A 21343-nucleotide genomic window follows, 5' to 3' on the forward strand; every position below is an offset into this window, starting at 1 on the left:
ATACATATGTACACACTCGTTTTTGAAGGTCTACCTAAAACATGATCATCCTTCTTCCAGGCTATAACTCCACAGGAGCTTAGGAAATGCTCATTGAGGGTCATCTTCTTTTGTGCCTACATCAGACCTCAGAAGAAAGTGTTATTTCATGGTTTCTAAAATACTTATTTGTGAATAGTATTAATAACTATGCAAAGGAAAAGTATTCCATTTAACCACTTAAATCAAGAGCAAAAGAAAGAACACCTAATGCAAAAGAAGACCTCTGCCCTTTTAAAGGGTCACTGTCTTAACGGCTGATAACTCCCTAATTATCTTTGACTAACTTGAAAAGTCAAGTCAATAGAACCATCTGGATTAGGCAGACTTCTGAAAACTGGAATTAGGTGAAAGATAACAGTATTTCAAATATCTCTCACCAGGATTGTAAGCACCAGTAAGGAGGTAAGGAAGGGTGCCAGATGGTTAGCTCCTAGCACCTACAGCTTCAGGCTTAGTAGGTGTAGCCAGGGGTGTACAGTTACCTTATATTAACACCTACGTATTGACAGGTGCCATATGTACACGATAGCGATTCTGGGGTGACACATCCAGCTGTAAGGACTGCTATATTATCAACATATCTCAAAAGGCTGAATGGAAGGGGAGAAAAATCGAAGAGGGAGGGAATGGCTAAAAATGGAGAATGGAAAAGAGCAGTTGAATTATTAGAATATTTCCCTGGGAGACTATTTTGAATTTTGATGAACTGCCGCTTTCCTCCACCACACCAAAAAAGTATATATTGTTACATATAGTTAGAAAGGAGTGTTCCAGTTGGAAGAGGAGGGGATCCTATTAGTTCCCGCCCTCAGGCAGCAAAAGCTCCGCTCTACATAATTACTCCAACCCCAGCGCAGTACACAGAAGTGAGGAAAGAGCAAAGGATCAGCAGCTCCTCCACTCCCTCTCTCGAGGGGGAGGGGTTCACGCTCCTTGTGTTCCCCCCACCCCCAAAAGTCCCGGGAGAAAGAGGGTGTGGAGGGAATTCGAGGTCTCCGCGCACTCTCCGGCTGTGGAGGATGTGGAGAAAGAAGGCCCTTACCTGGCTAACAGCGGTCTTTTCTCTGCGCTGCTACCAGCCCTGGTACGGGTCCCTGGCGCTTTGCCTTGCGCACCTGTCGCGACCCAGCTGCAACACCTACAGCTCCCTGCGGCCCCGCCCCGGTCCGGCTCAGAGCCCCGCCCAAGACCCCGCCCACCGACGCGGGGGCGCGCACGTCAGACCGTCTCCCGCGCGGCCTCGGGGAGAGCGTGCGCGCCGCCGGCTGCGTGCTCCTCCTCACGGCTGCTCGCGTTGCTCTGCGGTGCGGCGTCGGCGTGGTGAGGGGCGTGGCTGCTTTTTCCAGGGCCCGTGTCTCGCCCTTTGTTCTTTGTGGGGTCTACGCACTTGCACGACGTAGAGTTCTGTGCTTCTGTACTTTGGCTTTAACCTGCTGACTCAGAGCTTTCACAGTTTGACTCAAGAGCGATTAGGAGATTTGTCCTAGGTTCAAGTGTAGGCCAGTCACCAACCAGGTTCCTGGTGCTTTTGGGGTAAGTTCTGTGCAGGGAGGGTGTTCTAGAGGAGGCCGTGGGGTGTAGTGGAAAGAGCTTTAAATTCATCCTGGTTCCACCGCTTGAAGTTCAAGTCGCCTCACCTCACTAGAGCAGAATTTCTTCATGTAAATGAAGGGGTTGTACAAGGGCAGGTCTCCAAGTTCTCCAGCAGCTCTAGCCCTTATCATTCCTTCATTTAGAGCTGTGCCCTAAAGGTTTAGAGTACGTTGGGAGGCCTAGCACTTGGCCATCCTGCCCGCACATTTTGCCCCAGGTACGTGTGGCTGTGTGAGGGCCCTTCGAGAATGTCCTTTCCTTTTCCTTTGCCTGCGCCCCACGTGTAGTAAGGTTTCAAACCACAAGTTTTCTTAAGCTTTTCAGAATTCATGTAGGTCGATAAGCACTATATGGGGCTCGTGGTAGTAAACACCTGTATTTACACTTCCTAAAGCAGTTAACGAAGATTTCTAATCAATTTCCAACGGCAGATGATGGGTAGACCAATCAGTTGTTCTCTTATTCCTTCAGATACCCAGCCCAGACTAGGTATTTTGAATAGGTATCAAGCATCAAGACTCATATTCCCGTGCTGCCTGCCAGTTTTGTTAGAGACTTGTGGCAAATATATAGGATGGTACTGCAGAAAATGCATTCTATTACCTGTGGAGTTCCCCTAGTATATATCACTCCCCCCCCTTTTTTTTTTTTTTTAAACAAGCCAATAAAGGCCGTTATTCTCTGCTAAGAAGCCGAACCGGAGTCAGAAATTTGCACCTAGATTTGAATCTTGACTCAGCCACTTGTCAGGCAAATTACTCCTTGTTCTCCTGGCCTCTTGAAAATAGAGCTAGTAGTACACCACAGTTGGCTTTTACCAGTTTGCAAGGCTGATTGCTATTTGGGGGGGGGGGGGGGATTTTATGAGCTAGTTGTTAAGCATAACCACTATTAAAATCAAATTATAGGGCTTCCCTGGTGGCGCAGTGGTTGAGAGTCCGCCTGCCGATGCAGAGAACCCGGGTTCGTGCCCCGGTCCGGGAGGATCCCACATGCCGCGGAGCGGCTGGGCCCGTGAGCCACGGCCGCTGAGCCTGCGCGTCCGGGGCCTGTGCTCCGCAGCGGGAGAGGCCGCAGCGGTGAGAGCCCCGTGTACCGCAAAAAAAAAAAAAAAAAAACAAGTTATATAAATTAACAAATATGTTAAAAACAGGTAATAAATACTCAAAACGTCACTTTTTTTTTTTTTTTGCAGTACGCGGGCTTCTCACTGCTGTGGCCTCTCCCGTTGCGGAGCGCAGGCTCAGCGGCCATGGCTTACGGGCCCAGCTGCTCCGGGGCATGTGGGATCCTCCCGGACCGGGGCACGAACCCATGTCCCCTGCATCGGCAGGCGGACTCTCAACCACTGTGCCACAAGGGAAGCCCTCAAAACGTCACTTTTTTAAACTTCATTTTACTAATTACTCTTAAGGTTGTCTATGGTATCTGTAGGATGGAAATACTATATTATGCTGTATGTGTTTCTGTCCAACTTTGTTCATGTTTGTATGTTTGTCACATATGTAGCATGAAATTGGCTGCAATAGGAGTATTTACACCATGGAAATTGGCAAATGCTACAAATCAGGGCTTGGCTTATTGTTTTGTTGATTTTCTAGACCAAGTGTTTGCAATTTTTTCTGTAAACAGCCAATTAGTAAATATTTAAGGCCTTCTAGTACATATGGTCTTTGTCACAACTGCTCAACTCTTACATTAAAAGTGGGCATGGCTATGTTCTAATAAAGCTGTATTTATAAAAACAGGCAGTAGGCTAGTGGAGAAAATATTAATAATGCAGAACTAAACAATGTATCACATCTGTGGCCTTGACGTTGTGAGTAGCACAAAAGGTTAAGAAAGTATTGTTCCAGTATTCAAAAACTGTCATCCAGTTCAGTAAAGAAGTTGCTTACGTCATTGACATATGAATGAAGTTCCAACAGTGAAGTTCACTGTTTTGCTTTTTTCTTACTACTTAATTAAACAAAAATATCAGTCAGCATCCATGTCCAAACTACAATGATGTGAGCATCTTTTTTGCTGAATCAAATCATAATCAAGATTTTTTACTTTTTAGGATTCATCGTTATACTATTACAGTTGGGTCTTACTGTAGAACATAATCAAGAATTTATTCATAGTCTGATTTTGTGAGATATTGTTGAAAAAAATTAAAACTGATAGTAGATATTCAAGAAATAGCAAGTCACACTGAAGGTATAGGTAAACACCGAAAAGCACAGTTAGTATTTTTGTTTAAAATTCATACTAAAGATTCCATTAAAACACAAAGTCTGTTGTGTTTCTATACAGTAGCAATGAACTATCAGAAAGAGAAATGAAGAAAATAATCCCATTTACAACTGCATCAAAAAGAATAAAATACTTAGGAATAAATTTAATCAGGAAGGTGAAAAACCTATATATTGAAAACTATAAGACATTAATGAAAGAAATGGAAGAAGACACAGATAAATGGAAAGATAGTCCATGCTCATGGATTGGAAGAATCAATATTGTTAAAATGTCCATACAACCCAAAGCAATCTACAGATCAGTGCAATTCTTATCAAAATCCCAATGGCATTTTTCAAAGGAATAGAAATAATCCAAAATTTGAATGGAATCAAACAAAACAAAACAAACAAAAAACCTGAATAGCCAAAGCAATCTTGAGAAAGAAGAACAAAGCTGGAGGCATCACACTCCCTGACTTTGTATTATAAAGCTATTGTAATTAAAACAGTATGACATTGGCCTAAAAACATACTCATAGATCAGTGGAACAGAATAGAAAGCCCAGAAATAAACCCATGCATATATGGTCAATTAACATATGACAAAGTTACCAAGAATATGTAATGGGGAAAGGATAGTCTCTTCAGTAAATGGTGTTGGGGAAGCTGTCTTCCACCATAAACAAAAATTAACTCAAAGGGATTAAAGACTGGAATGTAAAACCTGAAACCATAAAACTACTAGAAGGAAAAATACAGGCAGTAAGCTCCTTGACATAGGTCTGGTGATGATTTTTTGAATCTGACACCAAAAGCAAAAATAAATAAGTGGGACTATATCATCCTAAAAAGCTTCTGCACAGCAAAGGAGACCATCAACAAAATGAAAAGGCAACCTACTGAACAGGAGATAATACATATCTGATAAGGAGGTAATATCCAAAGTCTATAAAGATACAACTCATACAACTCAATAGCAAAGAAAAAATCCAATTAAAAAGTGGTAGAAGATTTGAATAGACATTTTTCAATAGAAGACATACAGAAGGTAAACAGGTACATGAAAAGATGCTTAACAGCGTTAATCATCAGGGAAGTGCAAATCAAAACCACAATGAGATATCAAAAGCTCACACCTGTCAGAATGTCTGTTATCAAAAAGACAAGAAATAACAAGTATTGGTGAGGTTGTGGAGAAAAGGGAACCCTTGTACACTGCTGGTGGGAATGTAAATTGGTGCAGCCACTGTGGCAAACAGTATGAAGATTCCTCAAAAAATTAAAAATAGACACTGTATAGTACAGCAATTCTACTTCGGAGTATTTATCCAAAGAAAATGAAAACACTCAAAAAGACATATGCACCCCCATGTTTATTGCAGCATTATTTACAAAAACCAAGGTACGGAAACAGCCTAGGTGTCTATCAATGGATGGATGGATAAAGAAAATGTGGTATATATACAATGGAATATTATGCACCCATGAGAAAGAATGACATCTTACCATTTGTGAAAAGATGGATTGAACTTGAGGGCATTATGCTAAGTGAAATAATACAGAAAAAGACAAATACTGTATGATCTCTCTTACATGTGGATCTTTAAGGGAAAAAAAATGAAAAAACAAGTTCATAGATATAGAGAGCAGATTAATGGTTGCCAGAGGTGGGAATAGGGGACAAATGGGTGAGGAGGGTCAAAAGGTTAAAAAAAAAAAAGATGTAAACCAGGCATATATATGCATATTTATATATACACATATTTTTATATATACTAATGTATATGACATAGGTATATAATATATATAAAAACACAGATGCGTACCTTTTATTTCTAAAATAATGGAAACAAAATATCACTTTCTAAATCTTTTATGTGAAACCAAATATTAGCATATTCTTAGAAGTTTGCATTAAAAAAATTAATACCAAAAGCTAAGAATACCATCTGTGACTTATTTTTTCCCAGCTCTACATTTATAAGCAGGGTACAAAATATTGGTTTAGCTAATTACAATGTAATAAAAAAATTTTAATTAAAAAATAAAATGTATGCTATTTCTAAAATCATATTAAAATTATTTAAAAAAATTTTGTTAACGCCCAAGTAGTATTGTGAATTTTACTAACTTAAAATTATTTTTCAGATCCAGATCCCTAAAATGCCAAAGTAACAGAGTGACTTATTAAGTTTTTTAAATCTGATGAAGTTTAAAACAGACACAGAAAATGATAGGAGTGAAAAATTGTAGGATACCTAAGCTAATGGAAAAAAATTTCAAAGTTGTTGAACAACTAGTCATTGAAGAAACACCATCATGGTTAGCAAAGGAGGTAGATAACCTTGTGCTTCCAGATTGTTGGAACGAAAAGACAAGTGTTTATGTTTTCAGAGCAGTACAAATTGCTTGAAATAAAAGAACATAAACTAATATATAAGGATTGTTTGATATTTCAGTGTTAGGGAGGGAGAGAAGAAAAGCATGTTCATATGTCCAAGGAATGGAGGGCATATGGAGTAACCCCAAATGGTACTAATAAAACTACTAGGCACACTTTTCTGAAAAAAAAAAAATTAAGGAATATGATTTTTCCTAAAGACTACTAAAATTCACGATTTGTTAAAAGAATCAACTAATGACTCAATTTCCAATTTAATGTATAAACTAAATTAAAAAAATATTGATACTATCATAGATGTTTTTAATACTCTTCACAGTTTAGTAAAACATAGTAGGCCTTTATCTGATAGTGAGGGCAGCAATAAAGTTGAAAGAGGAGAATGGAATAGACACAGACAATTGTTTACATGCAACAAGAACAGCAGACCATATTGCAAAAGAAATTATATGAAGATATTTAAGAATATTATAGAAGAGAATGCCAAATAGGTACTATAATTGATCAGGCATCTACACGTTTGAAGAAAAGAGCCTAGTGATTTATCTGCAGTGCACAGTTGAATCAATTTCTGTATTGGTAATTGTATTTGTTGCTTGTGTCAGCCACAACAGAGTGTATTTCTAATACATTATTGTCTACTTTAAATGATTGTGGCCTTGATAATATTTGAAAGCAAACTTAATTGCATTTTGTTCTAATGGTGCTTGTACAATAGTGGAAAGGAAGTCTGGAATAGCTGCAAATTTGTTAGAAAATTTTCCTGAAGCCATTATTTGGCACTAAGTCATCAATTGCAATTCAGTATCTGAAATGGAAGTCAATTGTTTAAAAATATTCTGGATAAAATTTATTCTATTTATCACCAATCTAACAAAAATAAAATTGATTGGAAACTGTAGCTAAAGAACTTGAAATTGAGATTATTAAAACTGGTCTATAACACCACATTGTAAATCAACTACAATTAAAAAAAAACCTGATCTAGTACTGAGATTGAGATGGGTGGCATGTAGTTTACAAACTGCCACTGCTGTATGTCAGGCATATACTTCATCATATATACATTTTTCTCATTCTTTTTATTCTGGTTTGGCAAAGAGATTAGCTAAGATTACTTTCTTACAAGACCTTGTTTGTTTGTTTTTTTTGAATTTTATTATTATTTTTTTATACAGCAGGTTCTTATTTGTTATCTATTTTATACATATTAGTGTATACATGTCAGTCCCTATCTCCCAATTCATCACACCACCATCCCCACCACCCCCCACTCTCCCCTCTTGGTGTCTGTACGTTTGCTCTCTACATCTGTCTCTATTTCTGCCTTGCAAACTGGTTCATCTGTACCATTTTTCTAGATTCCACATATATGCGTTAATATACGATATTTGTTTTTCTCTTTCTGACTTACTTCACTCTGTATGACAGTCTAGGTCCATCCACGTCTCTACAAATGACCCACTTTTGTTCCTTTTTATGACTGAGTAATATTCCATTGTATATATGTGCCACATCTTCTTTATTCATTCATCTGTCGATGGGCATTTAGGTTGCTTCCATGATCTGGCTATTGTAAATTGGGGTGCATGTGTCTTTTTGAATTATGGTTTTCTCTGGGTATATGCCCAGTAGTGGGATTGTTGGGTCATATGGTGATTCTATTTTTAGTTTTTTAAGGAACCTCCATACTGTTCTCCATAGTGGCTGTATCAATTTACATTACCACCAACAGTGCAAGAGGGTTCCCTTTTCTGCACACTCTCTCCAGCATTTGTTGTTTGTAGATTTTCTGATGATGCCCATTCTAAGTGGTGTGAGGTGATACCTCATTGTAGTTTTGATTTGGATTTCTCTAATAATTAGTGATGTTGAGCAGCTTTTCATGCACCTCTTGGGTATCTGTATGTCGTCTTTGGAGAAATGACAAAACCTTGTTTTTTAAAATTTATCTTTGGCTGCATTGGGTCTTCGTTGCTGTGTGTGGGCTTTCTCTAGTTGCGGCGAGCAGGGCTACTCTTCATTGCAGTGTGTGGACTTCTCATTGTGGTGGCTTTTGTTGCGGAGCACGGACTCTAGGTGCACAGGCTTCAGTAGTTGTGGCACGTGAGCTCAGTAGTTGTGGCTCGGGCTCTAGAGCGCAGGCTCAGTAGTTGTAGTGCATGGGCTTAGTTGCTCCGTGGCATGTGGGATCTTCCCGGACCAGGGCTTGAACCTGTGTCCCCTGCATTGGCAGGCGGATTCTTAACCACTGCAGCACCAGGGAAGCCCAAGACCTTGTTTTAATGATTGATATTCTTTGAAATTTTTCATTACTTTCAATTGCATTGCAATGAAGATCAACTACTAGTCAGAAAGTTAAAAAAAATTAAGTGTGTCATAAAAGCTTTAGAAAATTTAAAATTGGTATTAGAAAGCATGAATCTCATGTCAGAGATTTAAATCAGATAAGTTTAAAGACATTCCATTTATTTTTTTCAACTTTTTTTTTTTTTTTTTTGACTGCACTTCATGGCCTGTGGGATCCTAGTTCCCCCACCAGGGATCGAACCCACACCCCCTGCTCTGGAAGCACAGAGCCTTAACCACTGTACCGCCAGGGAAGTCCCAAGACATTCCATTTAATAAAAATAAATTTGAAGCTCTGCCTAGAAATGTGTTACTAAAAAGTAATGAATTTATGTCTTTTATTAGAAACAAAGCATTTTGAATTATTTTGATTTATTAGAACCATCTCCTTGGCCTTGTGAGGAACTAACTTCACAGTGGATCGCTGGTAGGGGAAATTGTATTATTTAAGTGAAATTTTAAACATGAACTTTTCAGGGATTTGTAGATAATAATGTAGAATTAAACAATGTTACACTCCCTGCAACTATTCAAAAAGCTAAAAAAAACCCCACTATTGCAGTCAATAGTGCTAAAGCTGAAAAAAGCTTCATTTTAATGAATTTGTACCAGGTGAGAAATGGTAGTTCAGTAGTAGGTCATGTATCAAATTTAATGACAAGAAATTTATTGGGAAAAGAGTTAGCAGATTGGGATCATCAAATGATGGTTATACCATGACCCTTTGCTTTTCTCCTGTGTTGGGTCCTTCGTTTCTTCACTCCTGATTTCTCAACATTTGCACCACTGACATTAATTATTTATTCTTTATTGTGAGGCACTATCCATATTCATATGTGTAACTAATTCATTTTTAAATGCTTTGAAGTATTCCATTGAAACATATATCACTGCTGGATATTTTCATTATTTCCATTTTTTCACTTTATAAACAGTGTTAAAAGGACATCCTTGTACTTATATGCTAGAATTGCTAGGTATATGCCTCCAGTTTATCCTTCCATCTGTAGTGTGAGATCTCATTTCTCTACATCCTTGCCAAAAGTTGGTATTAACAGACATAAATCTTTGCCAGTTTGATGGGTATGGAATGACAGTATCATTGGTTTAATTTGTACTTGTCTAATTGATAACAAGAATAAATATGTTTTTTCATGCTTATTGGCCATTTGAATTTCTTTGCTGTGAATTGCTTCTTCAAATCCTTTGTTCATTTTCCTCCTAGCTTATTTGCTGTGGTTATCTTTCTGTAGTTCCCCCTGGCACTTCTGCATTGGTGTACGTATTTTCCATTGCATAAATACAATCTTTATCTTGTTTCCCTTAACTTCATTCAACTTCTTCTAAGTAAAAGTCATTCATTTTTTCATTCAATAAATGTTTATTGAGTGCCTATAATATGCTAGGTACAGTGCCAAGCACTGGGGAATTCACTGGAGAACAAGACAGTGATTCAGTGGGTTAGGGTTAGTTAATAAATTAATAGAATACTTTAGGTAAGTATGTGATTGGGAAAAATATAGGAGGCTGTTATAGCCCTTAGAAAGGTTTGGGACTCAAAAGTCTTCCTAGTGGAATTTATGTCTAAACTGAATGGTAAATAAGAATTAGCAAGGCAGAGGGTTGTGTGTGTTTGGTTCACTGGAAGGATAGATAGATTGGATGGGATCAACTGGGGAGAACAAAGCATAGATGGGATATGCTTTCTTTAGAAATGGGGAAATGTTCAATATAGCTTAACCCTAGAATACAGGAAGTAGTAGTCACATGAAACCAGAAAGGTAAGCAGGGCCCAGATTTTACAGGGCATTGGAAGACATGTTAGGGAGTTTGAACTCCACTGTAGGAGTACTGGGAAGCCATTAAACATTGTGCCTTAAAGTACAGATTACCTACATCAGAATCACGTACAAGTCGTATTAAAATTGCCCACTCCTATATGCTACCCCAAACCTATTGAACCAAAATCACTGGGGTAGGGATTTCCCTGCGGTCCAGTTGTTAGGACTCCGCGCTTCCACTGCAGTGGGCATGGGTTTGATCCCTGGTCAGGAAACTAAGATCCTGCATGCCGTGGGGCCCGGCCAAAGAAATAAAAATAATAAAAAGTTAAAATCACTAGGGTAAAGTTCCCAAATCTATGTTTGTTTGTTTGTTTTTTAACAACAATGCCAAGTAATTTCTTAGGCGTATTGAAGTTTGTACAGAGACCAGGGAGTGATATGATCAGATGCATATTTGGTTGCAGCATGAAGAACAGTTTAGAAGGTGGCAAAACTGGAGGCTAGGAGACCCATTAGGTGACTGTTGGAATAATCTAGGTAAGAGAAGTTGATGACCTGAACTAGATTGGGATTGGAGTTGGAGAAAAGTAGATGAACGAGAGAGATGTGAATGTCATTATTTGGAAGATGAATTGTCAAGACTTGATGGTTTGCTTGGATATGGAGGTAACATGCAGCTGCGTGAACGCTGGTGCTATTTCCTGATCTGGAGAGAATGCAGGAAAACTAGCAAGCTCCTTATGGTAGTGGTGGAAGAGTAGAAAGGAGAAACCAAGTTCAACTGTGGGCCTGTTAATTTTAACGGAGGAACACAACATTGTAAAAGCAACTATACTCCAATAAAAATTAATTTAAAAAATTTAATGGGGGACTTAAAAGGAGAGATATCCAGTAGGCAACTAGAGGATAGTTCAATAGTCGCTAAGAGAAATATCTGGCTGTAAGATACAGCTATAGCAGAGGCAGATTTGCTGTGAAACTGTTGAAGTTACTCCAGGTCTCTTTTGCAAAGTCTCCTTTCAAGGCTCTGAGACAGGCGCTAAGAATTCTATATTTGAAGAGCTATATTAATTTTCTTAAGTTGTGTGAACTTAATTTCCCGATGGTGTAAGCTTTAGGCCTCAGAAAACCTTGGATCTGTTTCTGAGCTATATAGGTCAAAATTATCAGTGTACATGATGGTAACGAAGTACCCTGAGAAGACGAGATTGCCTTAGGAGAATGTATAGAGTAAAAAACAACAGAGATCTTAATATGTTACACATTGTTTTCCAGGAATAACTATTATTTTAAATTAGGTATAGAGAAAAATCAGGGGAAAAAAATCTTAAAAAACAATGTAAAAAAGTTTGTAGTCGTATGATACACTATGATTTAATTGAACTTAAAAGCTTTATATATTTAAAGTATTATATAAATTTGCCTTTTTGGGTAGGCCCATAAGGAATCATTTTGATAACTGTGAATGAAAAAATTAAACTTTCAAGAGTAGTTTTTTTCTAAATCTTAAAAGAAGGATGAAGATTTAAGTTAAATATTGTGGTTCTTATCTAAATACTTTTCGAATCACATAAATATCTACTATTTAATGTGTAATAGATCATATCTATATATATCACATATAATATTGGTTTGGCCAAAGAGTTTATTCAATTTTTTCCATAAGATGGCTCTAGTAGCACTTAGTTGTCTTTAACTTCATTCGAAACAATTTTGTTAGACTGTATTGTGACAGCTGTCATATCAGCGTGCATAAAAAAAAAAAATCAAAATTGGTGTATTTTTGTGGAGCTATTTTAACATTGAAGATGGAAGAAAAAAGCAATATTTTTGGCATATTATGCTTTATTATTTCAAGAAAGGTCAAAATGCAACTGAAATGCAAAAAAAAAAAAATGTTTGTGCAGTGTATGGAGAAGGTACTGTGACTGATCGACCATGTCAAAAGTGGTTTGCAAAGTTCCGTGCTGGAGATTTCTCGCTGGATGATGCTCCACGGTCGGGTGGACCAGTTTAAGTTGATAGCGATCAAATCGAGACATTAATTGAGAACAGTCAACTTTAAACCATGCGGGAGATAGCTGACATACTCAAAATATCCAAATCAAGCATTGAAAATCATTTGCACCAGCTTGGTTATCGCTTTGATGTTTGGGTTCCACATAAGTTAAGCGAAAAAAACCTTCTTGACCGTATTTCCTCATGCGATTCTCAACTGAAATGTAATGAAAATGTTCCGTTTTTAAAACAAATTGTGACGGGTGATGACAAGTGGATACTGTACAATAATGTGGAACGGAAGAGATCGTGGGGCAAGTGAAATGAACCACCACCAACCACACCAAAGGCCTGTCTTTATTCAAAGAAGGTGATGTGTATATGGTGGGATTGGAAGGGAGTCCTCTATTATGAGCTCCTTCTGGAAAACTGAACAATTAATTCCAACAAGAGCTGCTCCCAATTAGACCAACTGAAAACAGCCCTTGACGAAAAGCGTCTGGAATTAGTCAACAGAAAACACATAATCTTCCATCAGGATAACGCAAAACCGCATGTTTCTTTGATGACCAGGCAAAAACGGTTACAGCTTGGCTGGGAAGTTCTGATTCATCCACCGTATTCACCAGACATTGCACCTTTGGAATTCCATTTATTTCGGTCTTTACACAATTCTCCTAATGGAAAAAATTTCAATTCCATGGAAGACTGTAAAAGAGAGTTCTTTGCTCAAAAAGATTAAAAGTTTTGGGAAGATGGAGTTATGAAGTTGCCTGAAAAATGGCAGAAGGTAGTGGAACAAAAGGGTGAATACGTTGTTCAACAAAGTTCTTGGTGAGGAACTTCCCTGGTGGTCCAGTGGTTAAGGCTCTGTGCTTCCACTGTAGGGGGGCTGGGTTCAATCCCTGGTCGCGGAACTAGATCCTGCATGCATGCCACAACTAAGAGTTTGCATGCCCAACTAAAGATCCTGCATGCCGCAACTAAAAGATCACAGGTGCTGCAACTAAGACCCGGTGCAGCCTAAATAAATATTTTAAAAAATAATAAAGTTCTTGGTGAAAATGAAAAATGTGCCTTTCATTTTTACTTGAAAACTGAAGGCACTTTTTTGCCAACCCAATATATAGATAAGTGTATCATTTACTCTTTGCCTCAAAAAAAAATCTATTCTAGTTCAATCAATGGCCTTCTCATCTTCATTCTTAAAAATTGTCAAGGAAAGGAAATCTTTATAAATTTATTTATTTAATTTATTTTTGGTTTCATTGGGTCTTTGTTGCTGCGTGCGGGCTTTCTCTAGTTGTGCAGAGCAGGGGCTACTCTTCGTTGAGGTGCGTGTGCTTCTCATTGAGGTGGCTTCTCTTCTTGTGGAGCACGGGCTCTAGGTGCGTGGGCTTCAGTAGTTGTGGCATGTGGGCTCAGTAGTTGTGGCTCGCGGGCTCTAGAACGCAGGCTCAGTAGTTGTGACGCACGGGCTTAGTTGCTCCGTGGCATGGGGGATCTTCCCGGACCAGGGATCGAACCCATGTCCCCTGCATTGGCAGGCGGATTTTTAACCACTGTGCCACCAGGGAAGTCCCAGGAAAGGAAATCTTCAATAATGTCCCATGATCAGAAATCCCTTATGTCTAATCTAAATCTCTGATTCTCATGCAGGAAGAGGACCATTTTTTAAAAATCAGCTTTATTGGGCTTCCCTGGTGGCGCAGTGGTTGAGAGTCCGCCTGCCGATACAGAGGACACGGGTTCGTGCCCCGGTCCAGGAGGATCCCACATGCCGTGGAGCGGCTAGGCCCGTGAGCCATGGCCGCTGAGCCTGCGCGACCGGAGCCTGTGCTCCGCAACGGGAGAGGCCACAACAGTGAGAGGCCCGCGAACTGCCCCCCCACAAAAAAAAATCAGCTTCATTGAGGTATGTTTTACATACATTAAAATTCATCAATTTTAAGTGTACATTTCATTGTGTTTTTGACAAATGTGTACAGCAGTGCAACCACCATGACAATCCAGATATATAATATTTCTGTCACCCTCAAATGTTCCCTGTGCCCCTTTGCCATCAGTCTCCCCCACAATCTCTCACCCCTGCCCCCGGCAACCACTAATCTGTTTTCTGTCATTGCAATTTTGACTTCACCAGAATTTCATATAAATGTCTATAGTCTTTTGTGTCCATCTCTGGCTTCTTTCACTTAACACAATGCTTTTGAGATTATCCATGTTGTATCAGTAGTTCATTCCTTTTTAATGCTAAGTAGTATATTCCATTGTATGGATATATCACAATTTATTGATTCACCAGTTGATGGACATTTCAGTTGTTTCTAGTTGGGGCTATTATGAAGAAAGCTGCTATGAATGTTTACATACCAGTTATATACCAGTTCATATTGACATCTGTTTTCATTTCTCTTGGGCAAATACTCAGGAGTAGGATTGCTTAGGAGTGAGTTGCATTGCAATGTGCATTTAACTTTTTAAAAAACTGCCAGACTTTTCCAAAGTGAATGTAATATTTTGCATTCCCACCAGCAATGTGTTAGTTCTAGTTGCTCCCCATTCTCTGCTGCACTTAGTATTGTTAGTCTTTTTAATTATAGTGATTCTAGTGGGTGTAGTGATATCTCGTGGTTAATTTGCATTTCCCTAATAACTAATGATGTGAATCTTTTCATGTGCTTATTTGCATTTCATATATCTTTGTTGATGGAGTATCTGTTCAAATCTTTTGCCCATTTATTAATTGGATTATTTGTCTTACTGAGTTGTAAAAATTATTATATATTCTGGATACAAGTCTTTTATCAGATACATGCTTTGAAAGTATTTTCTCCCAGTCTGTGGCTTATTACTTTTTCTTTTTTTAAAAATTAATTAATTTATTTATTTTTGGCTGCGTTAGGTCTTCGTTGCTGCCCGCGGGCTTTCTCTAGTTGTGGTGAGCAGGAGCCACTCTTCATTGTAGTGCGTGGGCTTCTCATTGTGGTCGTTTCTCTTGTTGTGGAGCACGGGCTCTAGGCACGTGGGCTTAGTAGTTGTGGCTCGCAGGCTCTAGAGCACAGGCTCAGTAGTTGTGGTGCACGGGCTTAGTTGCTCCGCGGTATGTGGGATCTTCCCAGACCAGAGCATGAACCTGTGTCCCCTGCACTGGCAGGTGGATTCTTAACCACTGTGCCATCAGGGAAGTCCACTGTGGCTTATTTCTTAATTTTTCTTAAGTGTCTTTCAAAAAGCAGAAGATTTTTTTTCTTTTTGGCTTTTTTTTTTACTTGTCATACCTTTTATTTTTTAATTGAAATATTGTTGATTTACAATATTATATAAGTTGCAGGTGTACAACATAATGATTCATGATTTTTAAAGGTTATACTCCATTTATAGTTATTATAAAATATTGGCTATATTCCCTGTGCTGTACAATATATCCTTGTAGCTTATTTATTTTATACACAGTAGTTTTTAGCTCTTAATCCCCTACCCCTATCCTTCCCCTCTCCGCTTCCCTCTTCCCACTGGTAACCACTAGTTTGTTCTCTCTGAGTCTGTTTCTTTTTTGTTATATTCACTAGTTTGTTTTATTTTTTAGATTCCACATATAAGTGGTAACATAAAGTATTTGTCTTTCTCTGTCTGACTTATTTCACTAAGCATAGTAACTTCCAAGTCCATACATGTTGTTGCAAATCGCGAAATTTCATTCTTTGTTATGGCTGAGTAGTATTCCATTATATGTATATGTGTGTGTATATATATATATATATATATATATACACACACACACACCCCACATCTTCTTTATCTTTTCATCTGTTAATGAACACTTAGGTTGCTTCCATATCCTGGTTATTGTAAAGCTGCTATGAATGTTGGGGTGCATGTATCTTTTCAAATTAGTGTTTTTGTTTTCTTTGGATGTATACGCAGAAGTGGAATTGCTAGATAATGTGGTAGTTCTATTTTTAGTTTTTTGAGGCACCTCCATACTGTTTTTCACAGTGGCTATACCAATTTACATTCCCACCAACAGTGCAAGAGGGTTCCCTTTTCTCTACATCCTGACCAACATTTGTTATTTGTGGTCTTTTTGATAATAGCCATTCTGACAGGTGTGAGGTTATATCTCATTGTGGCTTTGATTTGCATTTCTCTGATGATTAGTGATGTTGAGCATCATTTCATGTGCTATTGTTCATCTGTATGTCTTCTTTGGAAAAATGTGTATTCAGGCCTCCTGCCCATTTTTGGATCAAGTTGGTTTTTTTTTTTTGATGTTGAATTGTATAAGCTGTTACGTATTTTGGGCATTATCCCCTTATCAGTCATATCATTTACAAATATTTTCTCCCATTCAGTAGGTTGTCTTTTCGTTTTGCTGATGGTTTCCTTTGCTGTGCAAAAGCTTTTAAATTTAATTAGGTCCCATTTGTTTATTTTTGCTCTTGTTTCCTTTGCCTTAGGAGATAGAGTCAAAAAAATGTTGCTGTGATTTATGCCAAAGCCTGTTCTGCCTATGTTTTCTTCCAGAAGTTTTATAATTCCTGGTCTTACGTTTAGGTCTTTCATCCATTTTGAATTTATTTTTGTATATGGTTTGAGAAAATGTTCTAATTTCATTCTTTTACTTGTACCTGTCCAGTTTTTCCAGCATCACCTATTGAAGAGACTGTCTTTTTTCCATTGTATATTCCCAGACAAAAAGAAATAAAAGGAATCCAAACTGGAAAGAAATAAATAAAACTGTCACTGTTTGCAGATAACATGATACTATACATAGAAAATCCTAAAGACACCACCAAAAAACTACTAGAGTTCACCAATGAATTTGGTAAAGTTGCAGAATACAAAATTAATATACAGAAATCTGTTGCATTTCTATGCAGTAACAACGAACTATCAGAAGGAGAAATTAAGGAAACAATTCCATTTACAATTGCATCAAAAAGAATAAAATAGCTAGAATAAACCTACCTAACGAGGTAAAAGACCTGGACTAAGAAAACTATAAGACACTGATGAAAGAAATTGCATATGACACAAACAGATAGAAAGATATACTGTGTTCATGGATTGGAAGAATTAATATTGTTAAAACGACCATATTACTTGAGGCAATCTATAGATTCACCGCAATCCCTGTCAAAATACCAATGGCATTTTTCACAGAACTAGAAAAAATAATTTAAAAATTTGTATAGAAACAGAAAAGACCTGAAAAAGTCAAAACAATCTTGACAGACAAGCACAGAGCTGGAGGTATCACGGTCTCTGACTTGAGACTATACTACAAAAAGCAGAAGTTTTAAGTTTTGATGAAGTACAGTTTATCAGCTTTTTTCTTTTATGGCTTTGTGCTTTTTGAATTCTATCTAAGAAATCTTTGTCTAATCCAAGGTCACAAAGATTTTTGTCTATGTTTTGTAGTTTTAGAAATTTTGTAGTTTCATCTCTTACCTATTCTTTTATGATTCATTTCAAGTTAATTTTTTTGTATATGGTGTGAGGTAAGGGTGAAGGTTTTTCCACATGGATATCTAGATGTTCCAGCACCATTTGTTGAAAAGGTTATCCTTTCCCCCATTCAATTACTTTGGCCCCTTGGTTGAAAATTAAATGAATATATTTGTGTTGGTCTATTTTTGGACATTCTATTATATTCCATTTAACTGTATGTCTATGATAATCTTTTAGTAATGAAAATAATTTATTTTACTTTGGTGGAAAGTATTCTCAAGTTATTCTTAGATATTATGAGAAAGGGCTGAATCCTATACATGTGAAAAATTTTCATTCTCCTCAAACACCTATTACTCTAACTGGAAATGTATATGTGTACTAAAGGATTTTCCCATAAGTACTTCCTAGGATAGTAAGTTATTGTAGGGAATATACATTTTTTTATGTAATAGACGTAATTAGGCATTTTTTGTTTGCTTATAGCTTCATTTTCTCAGAATGTAAAAAAGAGGGTAAAGTAAACTCTTGTCATGTGGAAATCTTTAAAATAACCAAAATTATGTTCTGTTAAGAAAAAAATGAAAAAAATATTGAAAATTTCAAAGAATAAAGCAGAATAAACCTGTTCTTTGGGAATAATAGCAACATAAATACTACAAATCAAGGAAGGGGATTTCCTGACTTCTGCTTCCAAGCAGTTCCAATAAATGAAGGAGGAAGTTATTTTCCTTTTTAAAAAAACTTATTGTTGGCAGGATTAGTGTACTTCCTTTCACTCTTTTAGGACTTTAAATACATATACACTAATGTTACTGAATTTCGTAAACCTTTGGGATTTTTGTCAGATTCTTAGTTTGCAGAGTTTAAATTGTTTCAGTAAAAAGTCACTTTGTTAAAAAAAAAAGTCACTCTGTTGTGGAAAAGTCCAGAGCCAGGGAGATGATGCATTACCAAGAGGAACGGAAACACTCAAACATTAACAATTGACTTGGAGGGTCCCTTGCTCTAGTGAAATAAGCATAGGCTTTGGAACCAGAATACATTTGCATTTAATCTCTTTGACTTCTTAACATGAGTTGGGGGTGGGGGCAAGTTTCCTAACTTCTTTAAGTCTCAGCTTCATCATTGGCAATAATAATACTTGGTTGACATTGTTGTCATGAGGATTAAATTAAATGACCTAGTACTCTGCTTAGCATATACTACACATTCAGTAAATATCAAATCCCTGTCCCTTTTCTCCCAGTCCTTCCTCATATAGGTTGAGAAGTTTTCTGGAGGTAAATTGTATACCCCACATCAGAAGCTGATCTGTTTGTTCTTCCTTATTTTTTTGGTAGCAGACTGACAGAAGTTTGAAAATTACTGGGGAACAGGAGAACAGATGAGCTCAGGGATCAGACTCTAGGATAAGAAACTAGTTCAGCAGGAAGTTTGCACTGTCAGCCCCTTAAGGATCATATGCTCAAGGTGTCTAATCCCATCTCACATGTTTAATACCTCAAATGTCACTTGATGGTAGAAGACTCTCTAGGGAATTCTGTGAGAACAGTACCCAGCTGTAGTGGAAAGCTGACCTGAGAGCACCTTTTAGTCTTTCTCTATCCTTCTTTGTCCTAATGTAATTTAATTATGTCCTCTCTTGCTTCAGCTTTTAAATTCAAAGACACTTATTATTAGAGTTTGTTACCTTAAATTACCAGATTCTGGCCCTCGTCATCTCCTCCCACCTTGATCCTATGAAAGAGACAGTGGCACTGCCTAATTTAAGTTGCTTTTGGTTCCTCTTCCCTGCTTCCCCACACACCTGCCCTTTCACAATTAATTTCATTTCTAAAGGCAGGAAAAAACTTTTCAAAATGCCCCAGCTACTTATTGTGAAGACCTCCATATCCCTATAGCAAACAACAGATCCTCAATTATGTGTGCAGATATCTTAATGTACTTTTTTGGGGATATTGCAGAAAAATTATCAATTTTTATTTTGAGAATATCTGCCAAAACTCAAAACACTCCCAATCAGTTAGACTGATTACACTAACTTACTGTTATGTCTGTATCACTATTCCAATTCTAATGAAGAACAAAATGAAGATTAGACTTTCTATATTGTTTACTCACTGTATTAGACCTTGAGAATATAAAAAGTACAAGATTTGGACTTCATACTTAAGTCACAGGGAAGGCAAGCTAAGATTAGAATTCAAAGGCCCTGGGCTTCCCTGGTGGCGCAGTGGTTGAGAGTCCGCCTGCCGGTGCAGGGGACACGGGTTCGTGCCCTGGTCCAGGAAGATCCCACATGCCGCGGAGCGGCTGGGCCCGTGAGCCATGGCCGCTGAGCCTGCTCATCCGGAGCCTGTGCTCTGCAGTGGGAGAGGCCACAACAGTGAAAAGCCCGCGTACCGCAAAAAAACAAACAACAAAAAAAAAACAAAAACAAAAAAAGAATTCAAAGGCCCTAATTCTGTTTTCTGGCATGTACAGAAATTCTATTGTATAGTGCATTGGATTTATCTCAAGCATAAAAATACGCAGAGCTCTTCCTCTGATTCTATATATAAGATATATTCACATATATGTACATATATTTAACTTAGACTATAACACCTATCAAATAATATTTCACACTAATTGGTTGACTTCCAAAAGCTCATTCTTTTCTCTGCTCCTTTTATTCATGCATAGATTTGAGCCTGCTCAGATATATATACAAACTTTTTTACACTTTCTGTTACAATATCACTCAGATGTAGCAACATCATGAGTAAGAAAAACACTCAGTCATTAAACACTCTTTTCTGGAAAGAGTTCTTGTTAGAAGAAATAAGTAAAGGTCTTTATGTTTAAGCTATTGCTACATGGATATTCTGGTACGTGCTGCTGAAAGCACCATTGAAGAAATTCAGTCTGTAGTTAAAGCATCTGACCTAGATAGGTGTTCTTCCAGATTTTCAAAAACTAGATCATTTAAATCTTACGTAAACATTTCAAGAAATAGAAAAAGTAGAAATACTCTCCAACTCTTTCCATAAGACCATGATAGCCTTGATACCAAAACAAGGAAAGAAAAAGGCCAATCTTATAAAAATTCTAAATAAATTATTAGTAAATTGAATCTAGCAGTGAGGATCATTTCCAACATTAAAATGTTACAAGAATTCTCTCTAAAACCAGGAACAAGATAAAGATATCTACTATATACCACTTCTAATGAGTAGTTTATAGAAAGTCCTAGACAGTCCTTAGTCCCATAAGTCAAGGAAAAGAAATAAGAGATAGGAGTAAATCTAACAAAATATATATTAGATACGGAGAAATTTTAAATTTTATTGAAAACATTAAAGAAGCTATAAATGAATAGAGAAATATCCCATGTTCATGTGTAGGAGGACTCAATGTCAAAAAGATACTCATTTTGGGGACTTCCCTGGTGGTCCAGTGGGTAAGAACCTATGCTCCCAATGCAGGGGACCTGGGTTCCATCCCTGGTCAGGGAA

General features: G+C 37.6%; 2 protein-coding genes across 2 annotated transcripts in view; both read right to left on the reverse strand.

Annotated features, from left to right (window-relative positions):
* The window catches only part of LIMA1 (LIM domain and actin binding 1), an 83451-nt gene extending 82245 nt beyond the window's left edge, over positions 1-1206 (reverse strand). Inside the window, exon 1 of the mRNA XM_082664950.1 lies at positions 1085-1206. The gene's annotated coding sequence lies outside the window, so the exon portion shown is untranslated. The remainder of the gene's footprint in view (positions 1-1084) is intronic.
* FAM186A (family with sequence similarity 186 member A) overlaps positions 1089-21343 on the reverse strand; it is a gene marked incomplete at both ends in the record, with an annotated part of 117525 nt that continues 97270 nt past the window's right edge. The window contains 1 exon segment of the mRNA XM_082666156.1: positions 1089-1410. Coding sequence (XP_082522282.1) covers positions 1089-1410 — 322 coding nt within the window.

The sequence above is a fragment of the Grampus griseus genome (assembly GCF_964374135.1).
Source record: "Grampus griseus genome assembly, chromosome: 11".
NCBI lineage: Eukaryota > Metazoa > Chordata > Mammalia > Artiodactyla > Delphinidae > Grampus > Grampus griseus.